Below are 23,299 nucleotides of genomic sequence, written 5' to 3'. Positions count from 1 at the left end.
TTTTGCACTTTTTGAAATACTTGTGTTTCTCTTCTTTTGGAAATCCTAAAAATGCATTTTCAGGAGAAGAACAATGCATCTTTTATGATTTGTTTTTTTATTGTTAAATGCATTTTATGTGTTTTTTTTCCCCCAACTTAAAGCCTCAGAATGTGGAAATAAACACATTTTTTTTGTGTCTTTCTCACAGCCCCATTGAGTTCTGCAAAAACTTCTATTCGGATTTCACGCTGCAGATCGACATGGCGTTCAACATCTTCTTCCTGCTGTATTTTGGCCTCCGAGTAAGCAGACTTTCTGACTCACCAGCAGCGATCTACAGATGTTTATTCACCGTCTGACTTTTGTCTGATTTTCTGTTCGCAGTTCATCGCCGCCAACGACAAGCTGTGGTTCTGGCTGGAGGTCAACTCAGTGGTGGACTTCTTCACGGTTCCCCCGGTGTTTGTATCAGTGTACCTGAACAGGAGTTGGCTTGGTAAGGCTTTCAATCTTGTGGCATTTTTTTTTTTTTTTTTTACCCCACAGCCTGTGGCGCCACCCGGTGGGCGTAGTGGATCTTTACAGATAAGTTGATCAGCATAATCATCTTATTACATTGAAAAAGTAGCAGACAATGAAGGACATTTTTTAGATTTAGTCATTATGTATCTTCTTTAATTTAATTTGACTGCAATTAGAAGTGTAGGGGGGAAATTATATATCGCGATATTCCATTTGGCGATTCTTAAAAATGATGAGAAGACGATATTTATTTATGAGCAAAAGTAGTTTAGAGTTTTACTTTTATGTTGCACTTAAACCCCCACCTGCAGCACTTTATTTCCTCAATCTTAGTTTTAGAACATTATTAGCTAACAAACATTCTGTCTGTTGTTTTTTATGTTGAAACATATTTTGTTGTGGAAATCAGACAATATTGACTGTTCTCTTTAAGAACAAATATTTCTGAATTTACTAGAGGAAAAGCAGAATTTCTTTGGGTTACAGTTGCAGTGTTTAGTGTTGTGATTGTTAAATAAAATATATTTTTTAGCATTTCATTAACATTGAAAGGTGTATCATTATTCAACTAGAGTTTTTTCCTACACCAAACTATTTAAAGAAAATTGTGAAAAATTGTTTAGGGATATATTGTAATATGTATGTGAGGTATATATCGCGATATGTATTAAACCACCAGACTTCTGCCATTATGCACACCTAAATACTCTTTTTTTAGTAAAAAGTAAACAAATTAACAAAATTTAGTTAAAAACAGTATTCTTACAGTATTGGAAGTCTCTAAGACGATGGCTTTGAAGCTTAATTTTATGTTTATTTTAGGGCTGGGATTCGATTAAAAAACAAACTAATTCCTTACAAAACATGAAAAAATGTAATCGCTCTAATATTTTTTTTAAGTCTCCTTATTTGCAGACCACTTATTATCTGTGAATAATCACAATATGAAATCACACAAAACTCTACATTTAGAACATTTATTTTTAATTATTGATGGTAATCAATTAAAAAAAATAGATTAATCGCACTTTTGTATTGGAAATAATCACGATGTTTTACCTGGTCAAATTTATTTGTACAATATGGCACCAGACGACGGATAAAATAGTCCGATTTTTGTGAAAAGTGATCTGAACCACAAAAATATCAAGAATAAAATACTAAAAACCAATTTAATATTTATTTCTTTTGTAAATGACAATGGTATAAGCAGGATAATACCTGATAAAATGTTTTAACGAACGCCGTGGAAGCCTGAACCACTGAGTTAAAGTGAAGGACTGTTTCTTCGATTAATTTACATTAATACATATTAACGTGTTAATTCTTTTTGATTAATCGCATGTTTTAATGTTCACACACCTAATTTGTTTGATTCCTGCTGTTTTGAAGGATCAAATGTCACACAATCCCAAGTTAGTGCAACTTTTAAAAAATATAATATTTATCAGATTTTATCCTTTTTCTTCTCAGCTTCATGACTTTGTCCACATACTCACCTTTTCAATTCAGGTTCTCACACCTTAATGCGTATGGATAAAGAAAAAAAAAAAAAACTTTATTGGATTTGTTCGACTCGAGCTCCAGAATAGAAGTCAATCTGCTTCATGTGTGAAGCTCATCACTTGGAGAGTTTTGAGAGGAATTAAAGGATTAGAAGGGATAATTTCTTCTTCTTTTCTTGATGGGTTTTCGGTTCTTAAAGGGACATTCTTCACTCTTCAGGAACAACATTTTAGCTGTGTAAACCCCATCATTTACATATGGTTAATAAGAATTACATATTTAGGTCCTCATTGGGTTTTTTTCTTCTTTTTGTCAAGCCTACACATATAGAACAGCTGGTGTCTACTCCCATCTAGTGGAAGTTAGGAGTATTGCTGCTTTTTAAACCTAAAAATTGTAAATCTTATATTTACACTTCTGTTCACCATTTAATTTACTTAACGACTTTTACTTTGTTGGCTTTGTAATAGAATTGTCTTCATAACATGGTTCACATAATTACCAATTTGTGGGCATCCTGTTTAATTCTTTACAAATCATTATAATATTAATATAGTTTCTGAATTTTAGTGCTCTTTGTTAAACCTTCTTTAAAATATTTTTAAAATACATTAAAGTAAATGGAGCTGAATATTAGTGTAAAATGAAAGATGATTTGAATATTATTAATTTATCTTAATACAAAATTACTTATTCGCTTGTATTTTAAGCTATAAATACTTACTAAAGTCTGTAAGAAATGTTTTAAATTTGCTCCATAAATAAAAATGAGATTTTTCTAATTCTGCATAAAATTCCACCAAATGTTTTTACTGTTCAAATTTTGAAACTCCAACTCATATGATCCAAATGACTATAATATCTTGTTTTAATATCAAAATAAAAGATTGAGTATTTTTAAATAAATAGAGATTCCAACAGTGTTCATATTTTTGCCCGTCTGCCAGTGAGCAGAAGTTTTAATTAGTGTTTGGATGCATTTAGGTCAAACAGATGATGAGGTCATTATCAGCTAAGCGCTCCATATTTCAGGAGCCAATCTGTCCATCCTGCTGTAGAAACATTTTGACACAAACAGCCGTAACATTTGCACAAAGCTTTTCCACGTGCCTCAGTGGATGCGTGACACTTAGATATGAGTTTTGATGTAAATATGGATACAGGATGCTAATTAATATGGAATTTACAGAATACTTTTTAATTTAACTTTCTGTTCTTTCATTTAAAATATTGTGGATATTTTTCTGCTGCGCATCAGTAGCTATAAAATAAAAGCAATTCTTCTTACTTTTCTTTAATTTTGGGAGTGTGTAATGTGCACGAGGCACTTTCAGTTCATTCTGAAATACCTAAAGTTACTGTAAAGTTGCCCATTTTTTGGGGATTGACACAAATATATAAATAATAAAAAGCATACAAATTACATTATTTACATAAAAAAACATGGATTTATTGTTTTTTAAGGCATTTAAAGTCCTATATTATGCTGTTTTTGATATATTTAAATGTTTTCTTTAAATAATTTTCAAACAACTTATTTTGACACAAAATATGTCAGTAAGTATATTTAGAGAATGTCGGCTTTAACTTTATTTTTTCATTTTAAATGGCAAATGATTCAAGATTTTAAAGTCAAATTTGAAAAATATTTTGTTGATCCTTAAATAGAAATCTTATAACATTTTAACATCCAAAATGTTTTTTTTTTTTTAGACATTTGTGCAACTAAAACATGAAAAAAAATGTCCCAAAGTGTATAAATTATTAATAAATAAACGAAAGTGGAGGAAATATGCTTGACAATAAACAAAATAAACACAACCACAGTGGAAATAAAATTCTATTAAAAAATAATGCAAAAAAGGAAAAAGTTTTTAGAGCTTTTACTTAATTTGTTAAAATTTCTGATCCACAAAAATAAATTACAAAACAAATTTGACTCATTAAATTTATTAATAAATATGTTTTAAATGTTTTTGTCACGTGATGCATTTGATATTTGCCTTATTTTACCTTTCTTGCTGAGCGTTTATCTGTAAAATCATTTGCAGAAACTATTTCTGCATCAGCTGTGATTCATTTTGGGATTATCCGGGAATCATTGAATCCATAAATCTCCCTGAGCCTTCTCCTGGTCCGCGCACAGATTTACCGCTCTCGGCTTCATGTGCAAAAAGATACACGCTGTTCTTGGTCAAGATTAAAGAATGAGATGTGGATTGTCGGCAGCAGTTTGTGTTGATAGCGATGAGCCGGCGATGGACAGACTGACAGTCTGGCCTCTTCCTTTCCCTGGATGAATCCTAAAGGAGCTTACACTGTAATATCCTGATGGGAAAAAAAAAAAAAAAGGGTTTGGTGTAAGCTCGTCGAACGCACCGAATCCCGGCGTGGGTCGCAGTTGAAAGTCTGAGTTAATTCAAATTATGACGCGTCTTCCAACAGAGCTGCTTTTGACACCAGCTTGTTTGTGCTGATACTTTAAAGCTCATCTGGAGAGGTTTTCGGTTGTTTTCTGTGTTTTTCTCCGTGATTTCCCACTTGGTCGGACTCCTAGTAGTGAGGCAGGTTTTTTTGGACTTTATAACCGTAGAAATGATTCCCACTAAGATGTTAGTGTACCGGGTTCCTGAGGTGGTCACAGAACCACAACCAAATCCTAACCCAACAAGACGCAAGAAGTCAACGGGAGAACTGTTCCAGAAGGGCTACAGGGTCCGGATGGGCCACGGCCAAGTCACTGACAAAGACGACCAGGACAGCATCTGCTTTAGCCTGGGAGCATGCTTCCACGTGATCTCTTACTGGGGTAAGACCTGCAGGATGTGGAAACCAAACGGGGATCTTGTTAAGGTTAGCGTGTCCAGAACTCTTTGGACTCTGCGTCAGCTGGAACCGGTTCAGGATTTGCCGTGAATTATGCTCCCCATCTGGCGGGGGCTTATTTAAAATGAAAAAATGAGATTGGCACACCAATCTGCAGTTATTCTTACTATGGTTATTTATGTCCTCATATTTCTTTAAAGTGAGCGTTCAGCTTTTAGGTCTTTGATTTGTTTTTGTGCATTGATCAGTGAACGCTTTGCATCTTTCTTATTGCTAAATCGGACTAATCTTGCAGTGGATGCAGCTTTATAAAGCAAAAAATGATTTTTAACTGATCATTTCTTAAAATACTATAAAACTTTCCGATTCACCATCTGAGAGTGATGAAAAAGCGGCTCCTTAAACTTGTGGCAACAAAATCATTTTTTTTCTCCTTCCATTAATAGCCTCAAATTTGGGATTTGACGTCATGACTGTTTACTCATTCAGCATCCACCTGCCTTTAAATCCGGAGGTTTTCCTTAGCAGGAATGACGCTTAAATAAACTGATGATGCATTTCTGGAGGATTTAACAGAGACTGTAATGAGAATGGTTTTATTTTTACTCCAAGACTGTTTTTAGCATTTAGTGTTGCTTGACAAGTTGATATATTTTGAATTTTAAGTTATTTTCATCGATATGAATCCTTTAAGGTTTTTAAAAATGGACCAACATTTTAAAGGTATCACATCGCCTTTGATTCTCAGTCAAATCTTGAATTGATCCAAAAACACCTAACAATTTCTCCTTATTTTTTCTCACAGGTTTGAGGTTTTTAAGGGCCTTGAGGTTGATACAGTTCTCAGAAATTTTACAGTTTTTAAATATACTCAAGACAAGGTAAGAGTTCCTTTTTTTCCTCTTTTTATTTGTGTCTGTTTTGCCTTTTTTTTAGTTTAATAAAATTTAACTGGAGGCAATGTCCTGATGTGCAAACTTTACACATTTCACCATATCATGCAACATAATACGACATTTTATTTTTTGCCCTCAATTCTTAGAAGTAAAGCTTTTTTGCACAGATGTTGTCAGAAAGAGCTTATAGCATATTCAAACGCTTAAAATTAATCTCCTTACTTTTCTCTCACACGAAGAAGTCAACTGAGGTCTTCCAGGGACTTTGTATGTTTAGTAAATAATTAAAAAATCAAAAATAAACATAGCTAACAGTTATGTTTATTCATTTTAACCTGCTGGGGCATTTAAATTGTTATTTTTATACACAATCCAAATTCAAAATGAATGTATTTGTTGTAGAAAGTGCTGTGAAATGCAGTTGAAAACATGTGTATATAGTGCACATATATATAAATGATCTTTTTGTCTTTTTTTTCCTATCTGATCCCTTTTAAACCAGCAACTCGATAAAGCTGGTAAACTTGTGTTCCATCTTCATAAGCACATGGCTGACCGCGGCAGGCTTCATTCATTTGGTAAGGTTTTAAGCAACACTATATTCCGTATTAACCTGACGCAGCTAAATGAAAAGCACAATTAAAATCTTTTATTTGAATCTGACACTGTCTTCCAGGTGGAAAACTCTGGGGATCCTTGGGAGAACTTCCAAAACTCCCAGGCACTTTCCTACTGGGAATGTGTCTACTTACTCATGGTTACAATGTCCACTGTTGGCTATGGAGATGTTTACGCTAAAACCACCCTCGGCCGCCTGTTTATGGTGTTCTTCATCCTTGGTGGTTTGGTAAAAAAGCCCTTTTCATTACTTCCCTTTTATAAAGTGTGTTTCCAGGCTGTTGTGGCCCACCGCCGTTCCACCATAATATGCAGCAATTATTCAGACGTGGTGCTTATGTTTGTCTGTTTTATTTGTTCCGTTAATTTAAAAGTGTTTTGTTCACCTGCCCCCACCCCCCACCCCGACCTCCTTTTCCAACAAACACAGTAAGATGGAGATGATTTGCTGAAGCTCAGCCACATGAATGAACCAACATTATCTCACTTTAAGCCTTTGTTTACACACCTTTTTGTGGATTATAAACTCTATTTTAGTATTAGAAATTAGATTCACATAAATCTTTACTATAGAAGTATGAGTAAAAGGTTGAAGTTTTGTGGCCCAAATGAAAATTCACATGGATGCACACAGTTAAAACTACATATATAAACATTTGTTAATCATTAGTGTCGATTATTTCATAGATCTGTTCGTTTTATCACCTGAATGCAGCATGGAAATGAGTGTATGATGTAATTTGACGATAAGTAATTGAACTTTACATCAGTTGCATGTTATTTATGCTCATAAAAAAAAGAAAATTGTGATGGTTTTGGAGGACTTTTATAAGAAAATATAAAAGTTAAAATTGAAAAAAATCGCCAAATTTAAGTGGTAGGTGCCGAAAAAGCAAAAAGGACAAAAAGGAATATATATATATATATATATATATATATATATATATATATATATATACATATAAAAAATGTATATATGTGTGTGTGTGTGTATAAAGTGCAACACTTCAATATAAATCCGCCAAGCTTGGCGTTTTCATGCTCCATATTTCTTGTCTGCTTCCTCTTACTCAACGCATGTTAAATTTCATGTCCACTGATTTTTTTTTTTATGTGCGCCAAATTTACGTTTCTTATTTTGCGGCAAGCGAATTTTTTTTTTCCACTTGTGCCAAATTCGCATCCATTTTTTTCTTCAGTCTTTGCCAAATTTACAACTGCTGGTTTTCTTTTGTCAATACGCACCAAATTCACGTCTGCTTCTTCTTTTTTTCTAACACGCGCAAAATTCAGGTTTATCTCCTCTTTCACTACGCGGCAAGCCAACAAATAAAACGAGCTAAATTTGCGTCTGTTTCTTCCTTAAATGCATGCCAAATTCTCATCCGCTTCCTCTGTTTTGACCCACGCAAAATTCATGTCCAACTCATTTTTTGACTTGCTCCAAATTTGTGTCAGTTTCTTTTTTCAATGTGCGCCAAATTTGCTTTTGTTTGTCAAATTTTCGCCAGCTTCTTCTTTTTAAATGCACCAAGCCAACAAATAAAAAAAAGGAAAATTAGCGTTTTTCGTGTTTCAAAAATTCTGGAAAAATTTTTGTCCGCTTCCTTTTTTTTCGTGCTCTACATTTGTTTTGTTTTTGATGCGTGCCAAATTCACATCTGTTGATCTTTCAGTATGAGCCAAAGTCACGTCCGCTGCCTCTTTTTCTACACATTTGTGTCCATTTCCACTTTGGATGCCATATTCACGTCTTTTTCAATTTTAGGGAAGCTTATTTTGATGCATATCAAATCTGAAGCTCCATACTTGTCCAAAAATGTGTTCAAAAACCTCAACGCTTCAGACGTGTGTTTGAGGAGCTACTGTCAAGTTTGTATGCTCATCGTATACTTTTTTTTTTGAGAAGCTATAAAAGCGTCGGTGAACACGTCTCATATCTGGGTTCATAAGACCATTTGATTTATTTTGTTTTTGTGAAGTTTACCTTCTACTGCAGGAGCTGCATTAAGGTAAATTAGTTCCATGTCTGGCCAAACTATGCAAAAGGATGTGATTTATAATTGGAAAAACATGTAGTTTTGTTTCTAATTTGCATCACAAATTTAAAATCTTGACACAATAGCAGCATTTCACCATTTTTCTATAAACATATATAAATATTGTATTTATTTTGCTTACTCTTTTTACATTTAGAGTATAGTTACCCAACTTTCCATCTTTATTTTAAATGTAACTATAGATCAGGCTGTATTTGTTGCTACTCAGAAATGTGCAAATCCGTGAACAGATTTCTAAGAAGCACGCCGACTGACTGAGCTTTACTGGAGCGGCATGTAAACCTAAAGCTTAAATGTTTCCTTTAAATCAGCCTCACCAGATAAACCGCCTATTTATAGGGTAACCTCTCCCTTTATATTTTTACATTATCAATTCAGGAGGTTTGAATGTTTGTCATTCATTTGGCTCTGCTTTCAAAATCACCCCAGTATTTGTGTTTGTTGGACAAAACATGGCACATAAGGTTTATTTTCTGGATAACTATAACTTTGATTTTTCTACCACAGATCGGCTTACCGCTCATCAGCTGTCATTTTTCTCCTTTATTCTTCACTTATCTGTAAATATTAGCCTTTTGGTTTCCTTTTTCATTCATACTTTTTCCTCAACACTTGGAATGTAACTGGGACATAACTTTAAGTTACATTCATACAAGTTATTTTTCAATGATTTGACATTTTCTTTTAGTTAACATTACTAAAACTCAACCACATACTCCTTTTTGAGACTAAAGTTTTCTTAAAACAAAAATGAGAGGACCTGCCCTTGTTCTCTTGTCTTCTTTTTTAGTCTCTTCTTCTGTCTCCTATCTTCTCCTTAGGCCATGTTTGCAAGCTACGTCCCTGAAATCATAGAGTTAATAGGAAACCGCAAGAAATATGGTGGTTCCTATAGTGCAGTTAATGGGAGAAAGTAAGTATTCAAGGAGGCTCTGCTGCCTCCACAGCAGTAGAACCTTCTCTGCATGCCCTTTTCTTTTTCTTTTCCATGCATGTAGGCCATGTTTGCTCGCTACGTGCCAGAAATTGCTGCTCTCATCCTTAATCGGAAGAAATATGGCGGGAGTTATAACTCGACCAGAGGCAGAAAGTAAGTCAAACAGATGAAAGAAATAGCAAAGCTATAACTGGTGTGGTTTTGTGTGACTCGAGTGGCCCTCTCATAAAGACGGGCCACTCACTTTTGATTTTTGAGATGTAATGATCTCAACTTAAAGTGAAGTCACACTGTGACTGAAGAAGTTGGCCATGATCAATGTGCAGTTTTGTTGCTGCTTTAATGTCTGCTTTAATCATTGCAAAGTGTTTACCATCTTAACAAGTTCATTTGGACTTTTTTAAAGTCTTTTATTTTGAAAAAACAACAAATGGCTATTTATTTTTTTCTGTTACTAATGAAAAAATGTCTTGTCAAGATGGCATGTATTCACTGTTGGATTATAATCACGATGAAATGTTGGATTTTCTCATAGATTTATAAACTGTTTAATCACCTGCTGCAGAAAATAATCCTTAAATCTGATAAAAATGAGTTTTTTCTATTGGCGTTTCAAAAAAAAAAAAAGCATGGATCACTTTTTCATATGATCCTAAGAAATACAAGAATAAAAAACTGAAACATTTTGCAGACTTTTTATAATTTAGGTTTTATCATTAAAGAACTTGACCATAAAATAAATATTATAAATATAAATATTGTGCTTAACGCAACTTCGGTTTAACATTTTACATTAACTAGAATAAAAGTTGTTTTTTTCCCCTGTAAATTGATTCATACTATTTAAAAATATATATATTTTTAAGCAAAAAACTTTTTTTTTCACTCCTCAAACTTGCAGGTACTTCATAGTTTTTATTGTAACATGAGAAAATCTGACATTTGTGATGTTTTATTAATAATTATTGTCTGTTTGTGTGCAAAGTCCCTGTTTGTGAACCATTTGTGTCATCGTCCTTTTGTCGTCTTCCAGTCACGGCTAGACAAAATCCAATTAGTAGATCAAACAATCACAGAAATGATCCATGACATTCAGTCAATCATAATTGGAATTCATACATGTAAATAAACTCGGTATAGATTATTGTAAACAACAGAATATTAAAAGCTTATATAAGAAAATATTAATCTTAAAAAGATCATTTAATTATTACCTAAGCCTGTTAAAACGAGCTTCTATTGAGTGTTGAAGCTCCTGCATTTGTGTGCCATCGCCTAAATCCTGCTTCTTGTTGCTTTTTCCTGCTTTTTTAATGGCTTTGCTTTGTGCTTTGCTTTGGCAACATTGTGGCCTTTATCTTCAGTCTGAGCTACACCCTGGAGAATAAAAGAAATAATTCAAAAAGGCTTTAAAAAATCTACTATGCATTCAAATATTTTAACTTTCCTTGTAAAACCAAATATAAAGATGAATATAGTGGTAAAAGCGCCATTTTTGCTTCTAATAATGCAATTTTTGCTTTAGTTTATAATTTAAAAAATCTAAAATCATATGTAATCTTTGCTTTGCATACTCCTGTACCTTCACCACTTCTGTATTAATCCTAGAAAAAAAGGTTGATCACTTTTGCTTTTTTTTTATTGCACTCAGTTACATCTTAGTTACTTTAGATACTTATACTCATCATTAGTCCTTTGGTTACTGTGTTTTTCCTTTTCCTCGTATGCAGACTAACTGTTTTCTTCTACTCTCTCTTGTTACGCTCAGCCATGCTTATCCTCACGGGGCAACTTTCTGCAACAAACCACAGAAGCATATTATTTTTTACCCCCAAAACTCTTTGATTTCTCTTATATATATTTTTTTAAGTGAGATTCTGCAGGTTGCTTCAGAAATAAAAGCTAAATGAGTGATAATTGTGTGTTTTATGCAAAAGCAGGTGCAGATTTTGCAAAGAATTTTAAGAACAATCTTTAAAAAAATGAAAATAAAGACATGTTTGTTCCAAAATGTTTGTATTTCACTCAAATTAAATACATTTAATTTAAAAAAGAAACACTTCTATATTTTTTTATGTACAAATCCAAATATTCTCTTTATATTTTCATTTTTATTTGAATTGTGTGCCTATTTTTCTTTTTTTTTCATAAAAAATATTTTTTATGAAACAACGGACAAATAAAAGAATGACAAATTCTACACCAGGAAAGTCAAAAATGTGACTTATAGTCCTTTAAGAAAAGAGTGTTAATTCACAAATTGTGAAGTTTTTTATTTAAAAAAAATCTAAATTAATGTTAAAATCAGACTCTATAAAATATATTTTTAAAATAAATGTAATAACATTTTTAAAATTAGTTCTAAATTTTTGTTTTTTTTTCCAATTTACACCAGTTTCCTCCATGTTTTTATTACAGTCGTCATAAAAATAAGGAACTCTGATGCACACTTAATGACATTGCAAATATTTATTGATATTTTCTAAAAGAATAAAATCATGTACAGTAAATAATTTTATGACTGTCAAATGAAGGAACTGAAACGGACTGTGTGCTGATTTCATAATCTCCATCCGAGTAAACTGATCCTTTATAATCTGATCCTGAAATCCACTCTGCCCTCTGACCTCCATCAGTCCCAAATCATGACAGTCGTCCGTCCTCTATCAGTTATTACTTTCATGCAGATTCCAAGCAAACTACTGAATATCAAACTACAAGCTAACCGTTTCATTCCCGGTAGATGATGAAAGGTCGTTTTTGAGTCCGTCATTTCTTGTCGGCTCACGTTCTCTGGTTTTAGATATCATAATGTGTTTGCATCTAATGTTTTTTTCTCAGGCACATCGTGGTCTGCGGTCATATAACACTCGAGAGTGTGTCCAACTTCCTAAAAGACTTCCTACACAAGGACAGGGATGATGTCAATGTAGAAATCGTTTTTCTCCATAAGTGAGTAAATAAAAAAAATAATAACGAATAAAAATCAGGGCATTTAAACATAATTTTCTTTATCGTTTATCTCAGTATTTCCCCTAATCTTGAGCTGGAAGCCTTGTTCAAGCGCCATTTCACCCAGGTAGAGTTTTACCAAGGATCTGTCCTGAACCCACACGACCTGGCCAGAGTCAAGGTAACAGATTTCTGCTGCTCCGCCCACTCATGAGGTCACCTCAGAACTGAATCTTTGTGTCAGATTATAACAGGATAATTGCATTTTTCTCCATCCAGATCGAGTCAGCGGACGCCTGCCTAATCTTAGCCAACAAATACTGTGCTGACCCCGACGCCGAGGACGCGTCCAACATCATGAGGTCTGGACGCCACAAACCCACATTTGCTTCTGTGCTCTTTTTTTGTCACAGATTTCATCATTTTAAATTGAAATAACAGCACATCTTTGGTCTAAAAACAGTTTTTAACAACTGTTGAGTTTAGAAGACTGAGATTTTTTAAAACATTTTTTTTAATCAAAACTTTTCTTTGAAATAAATAAATGTGTATATATAAATAATATAACATATTTGAATAAATATATGAATAAATAAAAAAACCTTCCCTATATTAATGTAAAATTTTAATATAAATATTGATAAGTTTTATTTTGAAAAGAGTTGTGACTAAATAGAAACTGTGCATTTTTTAAGCAAGTCTTGATAAAGTAAAAATATGACACAAATTACTAATATTTAGCAACAAATGTGCTGAACCAAACCAACTGATGATGAATGTCGTTTTGCTTTTCCAAAGGCTTATTAGGATTTTTGTAAAATCACATCATTTAAAATTTCTCCACCTGCTATAAAGATACAGTCTTTATAGAATAAAAAGTATTTTTGTTTACTCCATTGTTTTTAGCCTTTGTTTTTTTTAATATGGTACAGGCTATCCTAGACAAAAATCTCAAGACAAATCAGCACCAAAAAATGCAAAAGAAAATCTCAAATTCTGTACTGTTTAATACTAAAATACAGTTATTCTTATCAAAATATCTTGAATAACAACAAAAAAACACTTTTTTTTTAGTTTGTGTTATACATGTGAAACATGTTGATATCCTTGAAATGGTAAATGTTTTTACACCATTTAGGTTGTTGTTGTTTACTGTTCAGCTTTAGGGGTTCAACACAGCAAATCAGCTTTCCTTTATTCAGACAAGTGGTTTGGCATATTTTCTTTCTTTTTTTTTTTTTTTTACACCTGATGCTCTTCTTGACACAACCCTGTATTTTACCCGGGCTGGGGACCGGCACAGGGAGATCCAGACTTGGTCCCCCTTGTGGCTACATAGTCAGTCCTGCCTCACTGGATTGAGCTCCTTGTGGAATCTGATCCCTTTTAGCATAGTTGAGTAATTTTCCTTAAAACTGCTTTAGGGAACCATTAAAAAAAGCAAGTTAGATGCTAAGCTAACAGTAAAACATGTTGAAGTGGTACTGATAGCACTATGGTGATGTAGGAGTGTGCAGTACTCTGCAATCAGGACTACAACCACCTTAAAACATAATCAGATTTACAGGTACATAGAATTTTTGCTTTTTTGATAAAGAATTGTAGCCTTCTACAGGTGAACTCCACTTAAAAAGCAAAAAAAAAAGAAAAAGAAAAGGAAACTGAAATAAAACATTATGAACCAACTTCTGTACAAAACATGGCTGATGATGACTTTCTGCAAAGAAAAAGCTTTTGAAAATGTTTTATTTTTCTGATCAGAGTCATATCCATCAAGAACTACCACCCAAAGATCAGAATAATCACTCAGATGTTGCAGTACCACAATAAGGTTGGTAAACATCTGTCTTCATGCGCTCACATTGGGTGTTGTTACTAAAATGTGACTCTGTAATCTTAATTTAAAAAAAAGCTTCATTTTTTGACTTTTGTCTTGTGTTTTTCCATCTGCAGGCTCACCTGCTCAACATTCCAAGCTGGAACTGGAAGGAGGGAGATGACGCCATTTGCCTTGCAGAGCTAAAGCTGGGGTTCATTGCCCAAAGCTGCCTTGCTCAAGGCCTGTCCACCATGCTGGCAAACCTTTTCTCCATGAGGTCTTTCATCAAGGTAACCACGCTTCCATGCATGACTTCATTTGACTCAATTGTTACCTTTTTGTAACAATGACATTTTGTCTTTTTATATTGTAGATTGAGGAGGACACGTGGCAGAAGTATTATCTAGAGGGAGTCGCCAACGAAATGTACACAGAGTACCTGTCGAGTGCCTTCGTGGGTTTGTCCTTCCCTGTGATTTGCGAGTAAGACCATTTAAATATGTCATACTTTTACCAACAATTTCTTATACTTTTTATCCGTTAACATCTTAAAAACTACAATGTGTATTTATTTTGAAGTCATAGCTGTTTTGGTGTGTTATAGATTTATTTTAGTGTGAAGACAGAAAAATATTGAAACATTTGGGTTTTTGTTGTAAAAAAAACCTGCAATTGTCTTTAAATTTAATTTCTATTTTTTACTAAGTGCAATAAAAGATATTTATAGAAAATAAACACGTTTAAAACATGATTATTCTCATGTGAAATATTTACTTTTTAGATTATTATTTTAATAAAATTATCTATTTGCTTGATACAAGATTTTTTATTTTTTTTTAACTAATAACATTTTTGTTGTTTTTTTTTTCCAGACTGTGCTATGTGAAGCTAAAACTGCTGCTCATAGCTATAGAATACAAGTCAGACCAAAGGGAAAGCAGGTATGTGAAGGAGATCAAAAGCTGATCAATGCATCAATATTAATAATAATCAATATTCTTTTCTGAGAATCTTCTGGAAGTAAAAATAATGCCAAAAAACTGAAGACATGCACGAGTGTAAGGGTTGGTTTTATTTATAAAAGCAAAAAGAGGACTCGACTCCTGATGTTTTATTTAATTATTTTATTTTAGAGTTCTTGCTTTTTTTTAAATAGATTTATGCTTTAATTGCCATTTCTGGCTCCTATCGTCGACCAAATCTGACAAAATTTTGCATTTTTTTGCCACATGAGCTGCAGCAAAGCTCTGCCTGCATGCATCACTGCAGAAGTCTGACGTGTTTGATTTCCTCCCAGCACCCTGATCAACCCTGGTAACCACGTCAAAATGCAGGAGGGGACTCTGGGATTCTTCATCGCCAGCGACGCCAAAGAAGTAAAAAGGTAAATGATCCATATGCCGAACTACTGATTATGGATATCTTGAATGTTTTGAAATATGTACGATTTTTCAACAAATTAGCAAAAACAATTGGCTTAATTTTATAGGTAGTTTTGTCAGATTTAATTCAAAACTTCCATTCAGACACAGTATGTAGCAGTCTGTACCATTTAGATCTGGTTATAATCCTTTACTTGAAATTAAACAGAAATCTAAACAAATTGTGAATTTAAAGAAGTGTCATAAGATCTCCTGGATAAACCATAACATGTTTTTAAAATCCAATTATTTAGGTTTGAGGTCAGTGCAATTATTTATGTGATGTAATCAAAACTCAACTTTTGTGAAAACAAGTTTTCTATTTTTGTTTTTGTTTTTGCAGAGCTCTGTTTTACTGTAAGGCGTGTCACGATGACATAACTGATCCGAAAAGGATAAAGAAATGTGGATGCAAGAAATGTAAGGAAACGCACTGTTTGACCCCTTTATTATTCATACAAAAGTGTATTAGTATCATACAATGTTAATGTCTGCAAAACTCCAACATATCTCACAGCACAGTCAAAACCAACCCATACTAAGTGTTTAGATTGATGGAAACTCATTAACTCTTAATTCAATCAAAATGATACATAAGATTTAGGTCTTACATGAAGAAAATTTATAAAAATATAAGCTTTTTTAAAATTTCTGACATTTATATAAATATTTTAGGATATTTTAATTTTTATTTGATTTAAAAAGATCATATTAATATCAATTTAGTCGTTTTTCTGAACATTTGTTCTCTGCGATGTAATTTTATTGGATAATTTATTATGTTAACAGGTATTTAAAGAGACTATTAACATTTACAGGTATCTGGATGAATGCTGTGATCATAGACTTTTAAGACATTTATAATTTTATGATGTTTCTTTCTACTTGCCTTTTATATAAATCCAGTCCATCTAACACATGATCTTCCTATATGATGTATTTTTTTTCCTGCTGCTTGGGAACTCCTTTCTTAAAAACCAAATTATATATTTATATCACGTAACAGTGATTTATTGTGAGTAATTTGGATTTGTTGCCCCCTCTGAACACACAGCCTGCTGCTTGTATCCCCCCTGACTGAAGAGGCCTGTCTGAATGCACTCTATGTTGCATGAATTGCCTGGGTTTCTCCTTGTCGCCATGTGCATGTTGCTTTAATTCATCAGTTTAAAATTAGAAGTAGGATTTTTAGAGAAACAACTAAATAAAATGTAGTTTAGATTGTAAAATGTAGTTTTTTTTATCTAAAAATGACAATTTCATATTATGTGTTATTGTAATTCCGTAAGAGGCCACTAGATGTCCTCATTGGCACACAACAGATATATGTAGTGAGAGAAACAGCTGCAAATCCTGTTGGGAATATTTGGATTGGGAATCATATTGCATAGAAAATGTATGAAATATAGTAAATTGCAAACTGTTTGGGGAGTTTGTGTTCAGTTAAATACATTTATGATCATTAAGTTTATTTTTTAGTTTTGGACACTATTTTGTAATGTATATATATGACAAATTAAAGCATTTTGAGCTGCAAAAATGATTTACAGGCGTGATCAGGTCTAATGGTTTTCTTGTTTCTTCATCTTGTGACACTATTTAGACACCGCTCCCTAATGAAGAAAAGAAAGTTACATTTAAATTGGACATTTTGTGTTGTGCATCCCGGCAGCAGCCTCCCTCTGTGCCCTGTTTGTCCACTCTTCCTCCAGAGCGACCCTCCACATTAACCTGCTTCTCCTCTCCTCTCGTCTGAACCCGTGACTGTAGCCAAGACGTCTGCCCACAAGAAAATGAGACTGGCATGTTGTTTTGGTTGCGGCCGCTCTGAGCGGGGCTGCTGTTGCATGCCACTTAATGTGCATTGTAACTCGGACTCCCCTCGACGGGACATCCCCCTCTCTGCTGTCTCTGTTAATGATTGCTCAGCCACTTTACGTGCCTGTAAGTTCGTCGCCATGACGTCTGCTCCTCGGTGTCTGTGACATGCACTGTTTCAAACTGTGCAGTGTGGCTTCAAACCTGTGTGCTGTTCAGCTCTAGCAACCGTGTGGTGGATGCTGCTTGAGCTTTGTGACTTTCTCTTCTGTGAGCTGGTGCTCTTCCCTGTGTGCTTCTTCTTATTTTTTAGTGATGCATGCTGGGTTATTGTTCTTGCTGGTATTAATTTAACCAAACAGAAAGAATTAAATGCAGTTTTTGCCACAAGACATTTACAGAATTAAAAGGATACATGCTTGCTGCAAAAAAATCAAATGCAAACATACTGCAGGTACTTGAAAATACTATATGAATTGGAGTCAGAATATTTGCTGTAGTAGTCTTTCTGAAGGGGATTATGTTTTTAAAATGTCTCATCATTGGAAAGCAAGTAAAAAAAACTGTAGAATTTAATGATTTTGAAAGAAAATACACTTTAAAATGAGCTTTTCTGCTGAAAAATCACATTCAGTGAATGAATTTAGGGATCATTTGAGAGCATTACATTTAACAGGAAGGAGTTGGATTTTAGCAAACAACAGTTGGAGCTTTGCGTTGGAGTCTCAGCTTGAAGTAAACTGGGTTGAGCAGAAATCTTAGTGCAGGCTTGATTTCCTTTTAAAGCCAAAGGGTTCTGCGCTGATGTATCGCAGCAGGCATGAAGAATGTGTCTGAGCTTGCAGAGCGTTGATACAATTTGCTGGAAAACATCGCAGACTGTCATAGACTTTTAGAGAATATCTCCGGATCAAAGACCGCTCTGTCTTGTGAAGCTAAGCGTCTCTGGGCGTTTACACCCCTCAACACGTCCTCCAGGGCGGGGTGCTGCAAGGTTTGCCAGGCTGGCTGAGCTGGAGCGTAGCTCCAGACTCGCTGTCAACACGGTGCAGAGGATGCACAGAGCGAGGCCTTATAAGGCCTGACGTGGAAATTATGTTTGCATTTTCATTTTTGGAGTGCTACCGGTTGTCATGAAACGCAGCCTGACAGTTCCTAACCACCAGGCAGCAGAGTGGCCCCCACCCCTCTGCTTTCCTCTTGTTGTGGGACAGATGCTTGCCTGTTAGTCCTGTGGCTCTGCTCGCGCCCTCCGATTGCAGGCGACAGATGCCAGGACCAGCGAGGTCCCTGTTTGAACGCCGCTGTCACTGTCCTGCCTTAAGCTCCATGCATGACCTTTATTGTGGGTAAAGGGTTGAAATAAGTCACTAATGAGCAAGTGTGGAACCAAAAAGTGACTCAGAAAGTTCCATGCAGGGAGTTCCAGACGAAAATGGGATTTGTTAAGTGTTTCTTTTGTGCTTTATATATTTAAACAACATAAACGTCTAAAAAAGATTTAATTTTAGCGCTTACAGCAGAAAAAAATCCTAATTTTGACCTTTTATAAAAAGATTTTACAAGTCAGGGCTGCACATGTGACACATTCTTCCTTTTTAGCTGGTTGAATCAACAGTTTTTATTCAAAACACAAACCATTTATGATTTGCTTTCATTATAAACTTCTTCTGCCTGTAACCTGTCATTCATCTCTGCATTTTTCCCAGCTAAAAATAGCTATAATGGATATATCAAATCAAGTAAGTTGACATTTCCACTCCCCGCCTCAGCCACCGATCTCTAACATTTTTTTGCATTCCTTGACCACCTGAACCGCCTCCTAACCCGTTTCACTGTCCAGTCTGTCGTCATCCATCTCCGCTGGCGGACAGCATTTATTTATTTTATTTTTTTGTGCTGGTGATCAGTTCCCGCTCAACAGCAGATGGTGCTACAGTTTCATTGAAATCAGGAGTATCTGCACAATAGACTTTCAGAGGAGGAGGAACGGCACATCTGCCACTTGCAGAAGTGCTGCAGATGTTTGACAGTGAAGAGACGGACAGATAAACAGCTGACTGCTGAAATAATAATCAGGTTTATCTCCTTATTTCCTAAAAAAAAAAAAAGTGTGCCCCTTTCTTTATAATCCCCCCTCTGTTATAACACAGGCAGATATTGATTCATTCCTCCCCCCCATCAGCCATAACCTGCATGCTGTAGCTTGTGGCGTTTAATTTGCCCCGTCACTTCCTTGTTCTTAAGCCGCAACAATTGCTGAAACACCTGAAAGCATGTTTATTAATTCATGTTTTTTTTTAATAAATAAAAAAGTAAATGTCAAATCAAACATTTGTGTAGTGGCTATAGATGGTGCTTAAGTGGCAGTTAAAAAAGAATGAGATTTTATTTAATTATTCAGCCATTAGCATTCTTGTGCCACAATGGATTATCCTCCAAAAGCAGCGATTGTTCTTTAATTATGATAAGAGTCACAAAATGTTTTATTAACACACTCAGCAGGTCTTATGGAAGTCGTTTTAAATCAAATCTTGTCTTTCGCTGAAAGAATTCCTTCACATTGTTTTCTTTTTGATTATTTATTACACTTTTATCTATTTATTAAAATAGTTTTGACTGATTAATGTAAAGTCTCTTTGTCTAGACTTTTTTAAAGGTGGTTAAAACCATTGAGTTAGATGAACAATACGTTTTTGTAAACTGATTAGCTGCTGATTTTCTCTTCATTTAGCAGCAAACAACAGGCCCCAAACCCAGCGGTCAGCAGATCAGTACCAGTCAGCTAAACTGAACCACACCTCAGCAACCCAGGTCTGTAGGGGGGCCCACAGTGGAGCTGCCGCTGTGTCGATCCCTTTGGTCAACAACCGTACGGGCAGCTTGTGGCCTCTGAAGAAGCCCCCCGCCCTGAAACTGAGCCTCATTTGCTCCGGAGACCTGACCCAGGTCGGCCGGATACACGGGGTGTCCGAAGAGGCCAGCCGGCTCCAACGGGCGCGCAGCCTGCCAGTGAAATACAGATACCACCCGGGTCTCTCCGCTAACGCAGTCAGTCAGAGGCAGTGTAAGGGACCCTCCCCCCCGAGTGTTTGCAGGGCCTGTTCTCAACGGCACAACCGAAGCATGTGCTTGGCAGCCTGGAGTGCTTGCATGTGTAGCATTCTTTACTAATGACCCAGTGTGTGCAGCTGTCAGCTGTGAAACATTAAATATTGAACAGGCTGAGCAAGATGTAAAGGGCTGGAGCATCCCCTCTTCATTGAACGTCCTGAGCGCTCCAGCACTTTCCATTACGGCGTCGGGCTCAGACGGGCTCACGGCGCCGCTGCTGCCGGAACACCGCTTTGTCCGGGTGACAAGTCACCTCAATTATCCAGCTGACTTTCACAAACACTCAAAAAGGTCTTATAGAAAGATGAAGGTTTTAATTAGGAATCTTAGAGGTGACGAGCTGGTAGGGGTCCCCGATTTCCCATAGTCCTTTGCAACGACTTTGGATTTTCTTCAAGTAGAAATTGATAATAAATGGACTCAGGTGCACACCAACTAAAATATTTTCCAGTATATTCAGAACGATCTCTATGTTCATGTGCAAATGATCTATGACATCAATAAGAAGATAATCTAGCACAACTTTTAAAAAAATAAGCCACTTTTACTCAAATATTGTACATTTACTTCAGCGATGGTGCAGTCTGACCTTTCACCTTTCATATGAGGAGCTCTACACACTTTGGTGAAATGATAATGACAGCATCCGAGGGGCTTCTCCGATGTGCATAAATCACGGTTAACCTAATTCCACGAGCCCAGGGCATCACTCCAAAGATGAGGAAGACGAGGTTCAATGTCAGCCTAGAGTTTTTACTATTTACATGTCACCCCATTAACTTATTGAAAAAGATGTTCCTAATGTGAAAGATGTCCAGTTTGTGGTGTGAGAATGACCTCATCCTCGTGATTAACTTGAATAGGAAAAAAATAGGCAAAAAAAGCAGTAAAGCATGAAGGTTGATTATGTCCACATTGCATGTTTCAATCTTATTTAAAACACCTGCTAATGTTACCTGTCTGCCTTAATGTGTGATCTACACTCATCGTGTTCTCACATCCTCCTCCTCTGTCTTTGTATGCATCGTTGTCTTCAGATCGTGCTGTGCTGTCCGTGCGCCGTCTTTCCTGTTAGCACCGCGCTTCCTTTCTGTTCCGCTTGAAAATCCTGTGTTTGTGTTGCAGTTGAGGAGGACCGACAGTCAGCTCTGTCGCCCAAAAAGAAGCAACGCAACGGAGGCATGAGGAGTTCTCCGAACTCCTCACCCAAAATAATGAGGTAGGACACTCGCGGATCGGGGAGGACATCTGAAAGAACATTCTCCGTGTTTCAATTTTTATGGAAAACATGTCAGAGCGGCGAGGTGCTCCATGCCACAAGGTTTCATGTGACACCAGCTCTTAACCAGGCCTGGCACTAATGACAGCACCAAGCAGTGAGAAAGGCTCTAAAGGATAGGTAGCCCAAGGCTATTCAGCTATTGTCGGATCCCTCTGAGGTCTTTTAAGCACGTAGGGCCACAGATGATATGTATCACCACAATGAAAGGCGAATTTCAAAAGCTACCTTGCTTTTATCTTGTCTCGTGAAATTATATCAGCGTTTATTAATCTTGACTGGAGTTAATGCTGTTATTCAACAGGAGCCATTATAGGAATGATCAGAGTAATAGTCACTGTCATTAAGTGCCATGTTAGAAGGAAGCCATGCAACAAGGAGGACCAGCAGTTTGATGTTTACAAAGTGGAGCAGTACAGATATAAGATAATTAAAGCTGACAGATGACTTTATGCTCCCCCTTGCTAATATGGCTGGTATTTGGCCTTTAGAAGCCTCAGTGCAGATCAGCAGTATAAAGTGATTCTAAGCATTACATTTTCTCATAAAATCAATAAATGTTTATATGTATTAGTTAGCATTTGTTTTGATCTGCAGCCCCTGTTTGATTTGCTTCAAAGTTCTGGAGGAATCACTCCAGGAGATTTCCACACTCCTGGGTACTAAAATCAAGCTTCTCCAGTGCTGTAGCCATCAGCTACCCGATTGCCACGCTAATAAACTTCAATGCAGGTGGATGCTATTCCGTTCAGCACTTGCCGGCTACATGTAAGGGAGTCACTGCGGTAGCCTGAGGGGTACTTCATTGCAACAAGCACAGGAAAAAAAAACCTCTGGGTGTATACTATATCAAATGTGTTTTTATAGGACCTGCGGCCTCAAGGCCTTTGTAAATAAGTAATGATCAACAGATTGGCTGTGGGTTTTGAAGTGCAAGTCTTTGTCAGCATGCTTGATGGGAGGATTTCTAGGCTTTGGTAAGCGAGTGCAGTGATGGTACATAATTATCTCTGGTTTGTACTTTTACCCTCTCCCAGCTGTCATTCCTGTGATGGACATCTACTGTAGCTTTGTGTTTCGTCGTGACAACATTCTGAATTCTATTTCTTATGTTGTTTGTTGTTTCACTGTTGGAATCATTTTGGGCGTGACCAACTACAGAAGCTCAAATGGCTTCACGTCTGTCTCTGACAGACCAGTTGAGTCTTACTGGGCAACACATTCTCACTCCCAAGTTGTTACATATTGATGTTTGGTTAAAGACTTTTCCACATCTCCTTTTGACCTTTTGTGTGTCCCCAACTTGTCGTTTTTTGACGAACTGACTGGTCACATTAAATCAAGAGTCCCCAACCTTCAGGTCGTGAACCAGAACTTCTCCAGTACCACGACGCGTAGGGCATCAGTACCAGTACCCTAGCCCTAACCAGACACCGGACCAGATGGAGTACCGGACCCGAACCAGTACCAGACGGGGTACCGGCCGCAAACCCAATTCAGTACTGGACGCATACCCAGTACTGGGTAAAGGCACCGTCTTGGACACGTC

At 36.0% G+C, this 23,299-nt stretch overlaps 1 protein-coding gene across 15 annotated transcripts in view; it reads left to right on the top strand.

Annotated features, from left to right (window-relative positions):
- Positions 1-23,299, top strand: part of LOC112154175 (calcium-activated potassium channel subunit alpha-1) — an 82,892-nt gene that overhangs the window by 42,240 nt on the left and 17,353 nt on the right. For 4 of the 15 annotated variants that reach the window (XM_024284914.2, XM_024284912.2, XM_024284923.2 and 1 more), the window contains exons 4-20: positions 191-284; positions 367-478; positions 5,642-5,717; positions 6,235-6,310; positions 6,409-6,579; positions 9,232-9,323; positions 12,189-12,299; positions 12,375-12,480; positions 12,579-12,661; positions 14,061-14,130; positions 14,253-14,408; positions 14,492-14,601; positions 14,991-15,059; positions 15,416-15,502; positions 15,883-15,959; positions 16,546-16,554; positions 21,597-21,690. In XM_024284914.2, the coding sequence (XP_024140682.1) occupies positions 191-284; positions 367-478; positions 5,642-5,717; positions 6,235-6,310; positions 6,409-6,579; positions 9,232-9,323; positions 12,189-12,299; positions 12,375-12,480; positions 12,579-12,661; positions 14,061-14,130; positions 14,253-14,408; positions 14,492-14,601; positions 14,991-15,059; positions 15,416-15,502; positions 15,883-15,959; positions 16,546-16,554; positions 21,597-21,690 (1,593 nt within the window). Of the gene's footprint in view, positions 1-190; positions 285-366; positions 479-5,641; positions 5,718-6,234; positions 6,311-6,408; positions 6,580-9,231; positions 9,324-9,408; positions 9,501-12,188; positions 12,300-12,374; positions 12,481-12,578; positions 12,662-14,060; positions 14,131-14,252; positions 14,409-14,491; positions 14,602-14,990; positions 15,060-15,415; positions 15,503-15,882; positions 15,960-16,545; positions 16,555-17,309; positions 17,484-19,066; positions 19,100-21,596; positions 21,691-23,299 lie in introns of all 15 variants that reach the window. The other 11 variants (XM_024284913.2, XM_024284916.2, XM_024284924.2 and 8 more) reach the window with 5 other exon arrangements.

This window comes from Oryzias melastigma, linkage group LG19 (assembly GCF_002922805.2).
Source record: "Oryzias melastigma strain HK-1 linkage group LG19, ASM292280v2, whole genome shotgun sequence".
Classification (NCBI taxonomy): domain Eukaryota; kingdom Metazoa; phylum Chordata; class Actinopteri; order Beloniformes; family Adrianichthyidae; genus Oryzias; species Oryzias melastigma.
Note: the sequence above shows the minus strand (reverse complement) of the source record. Positions and strands in the feature narration are given on the sequence as shown.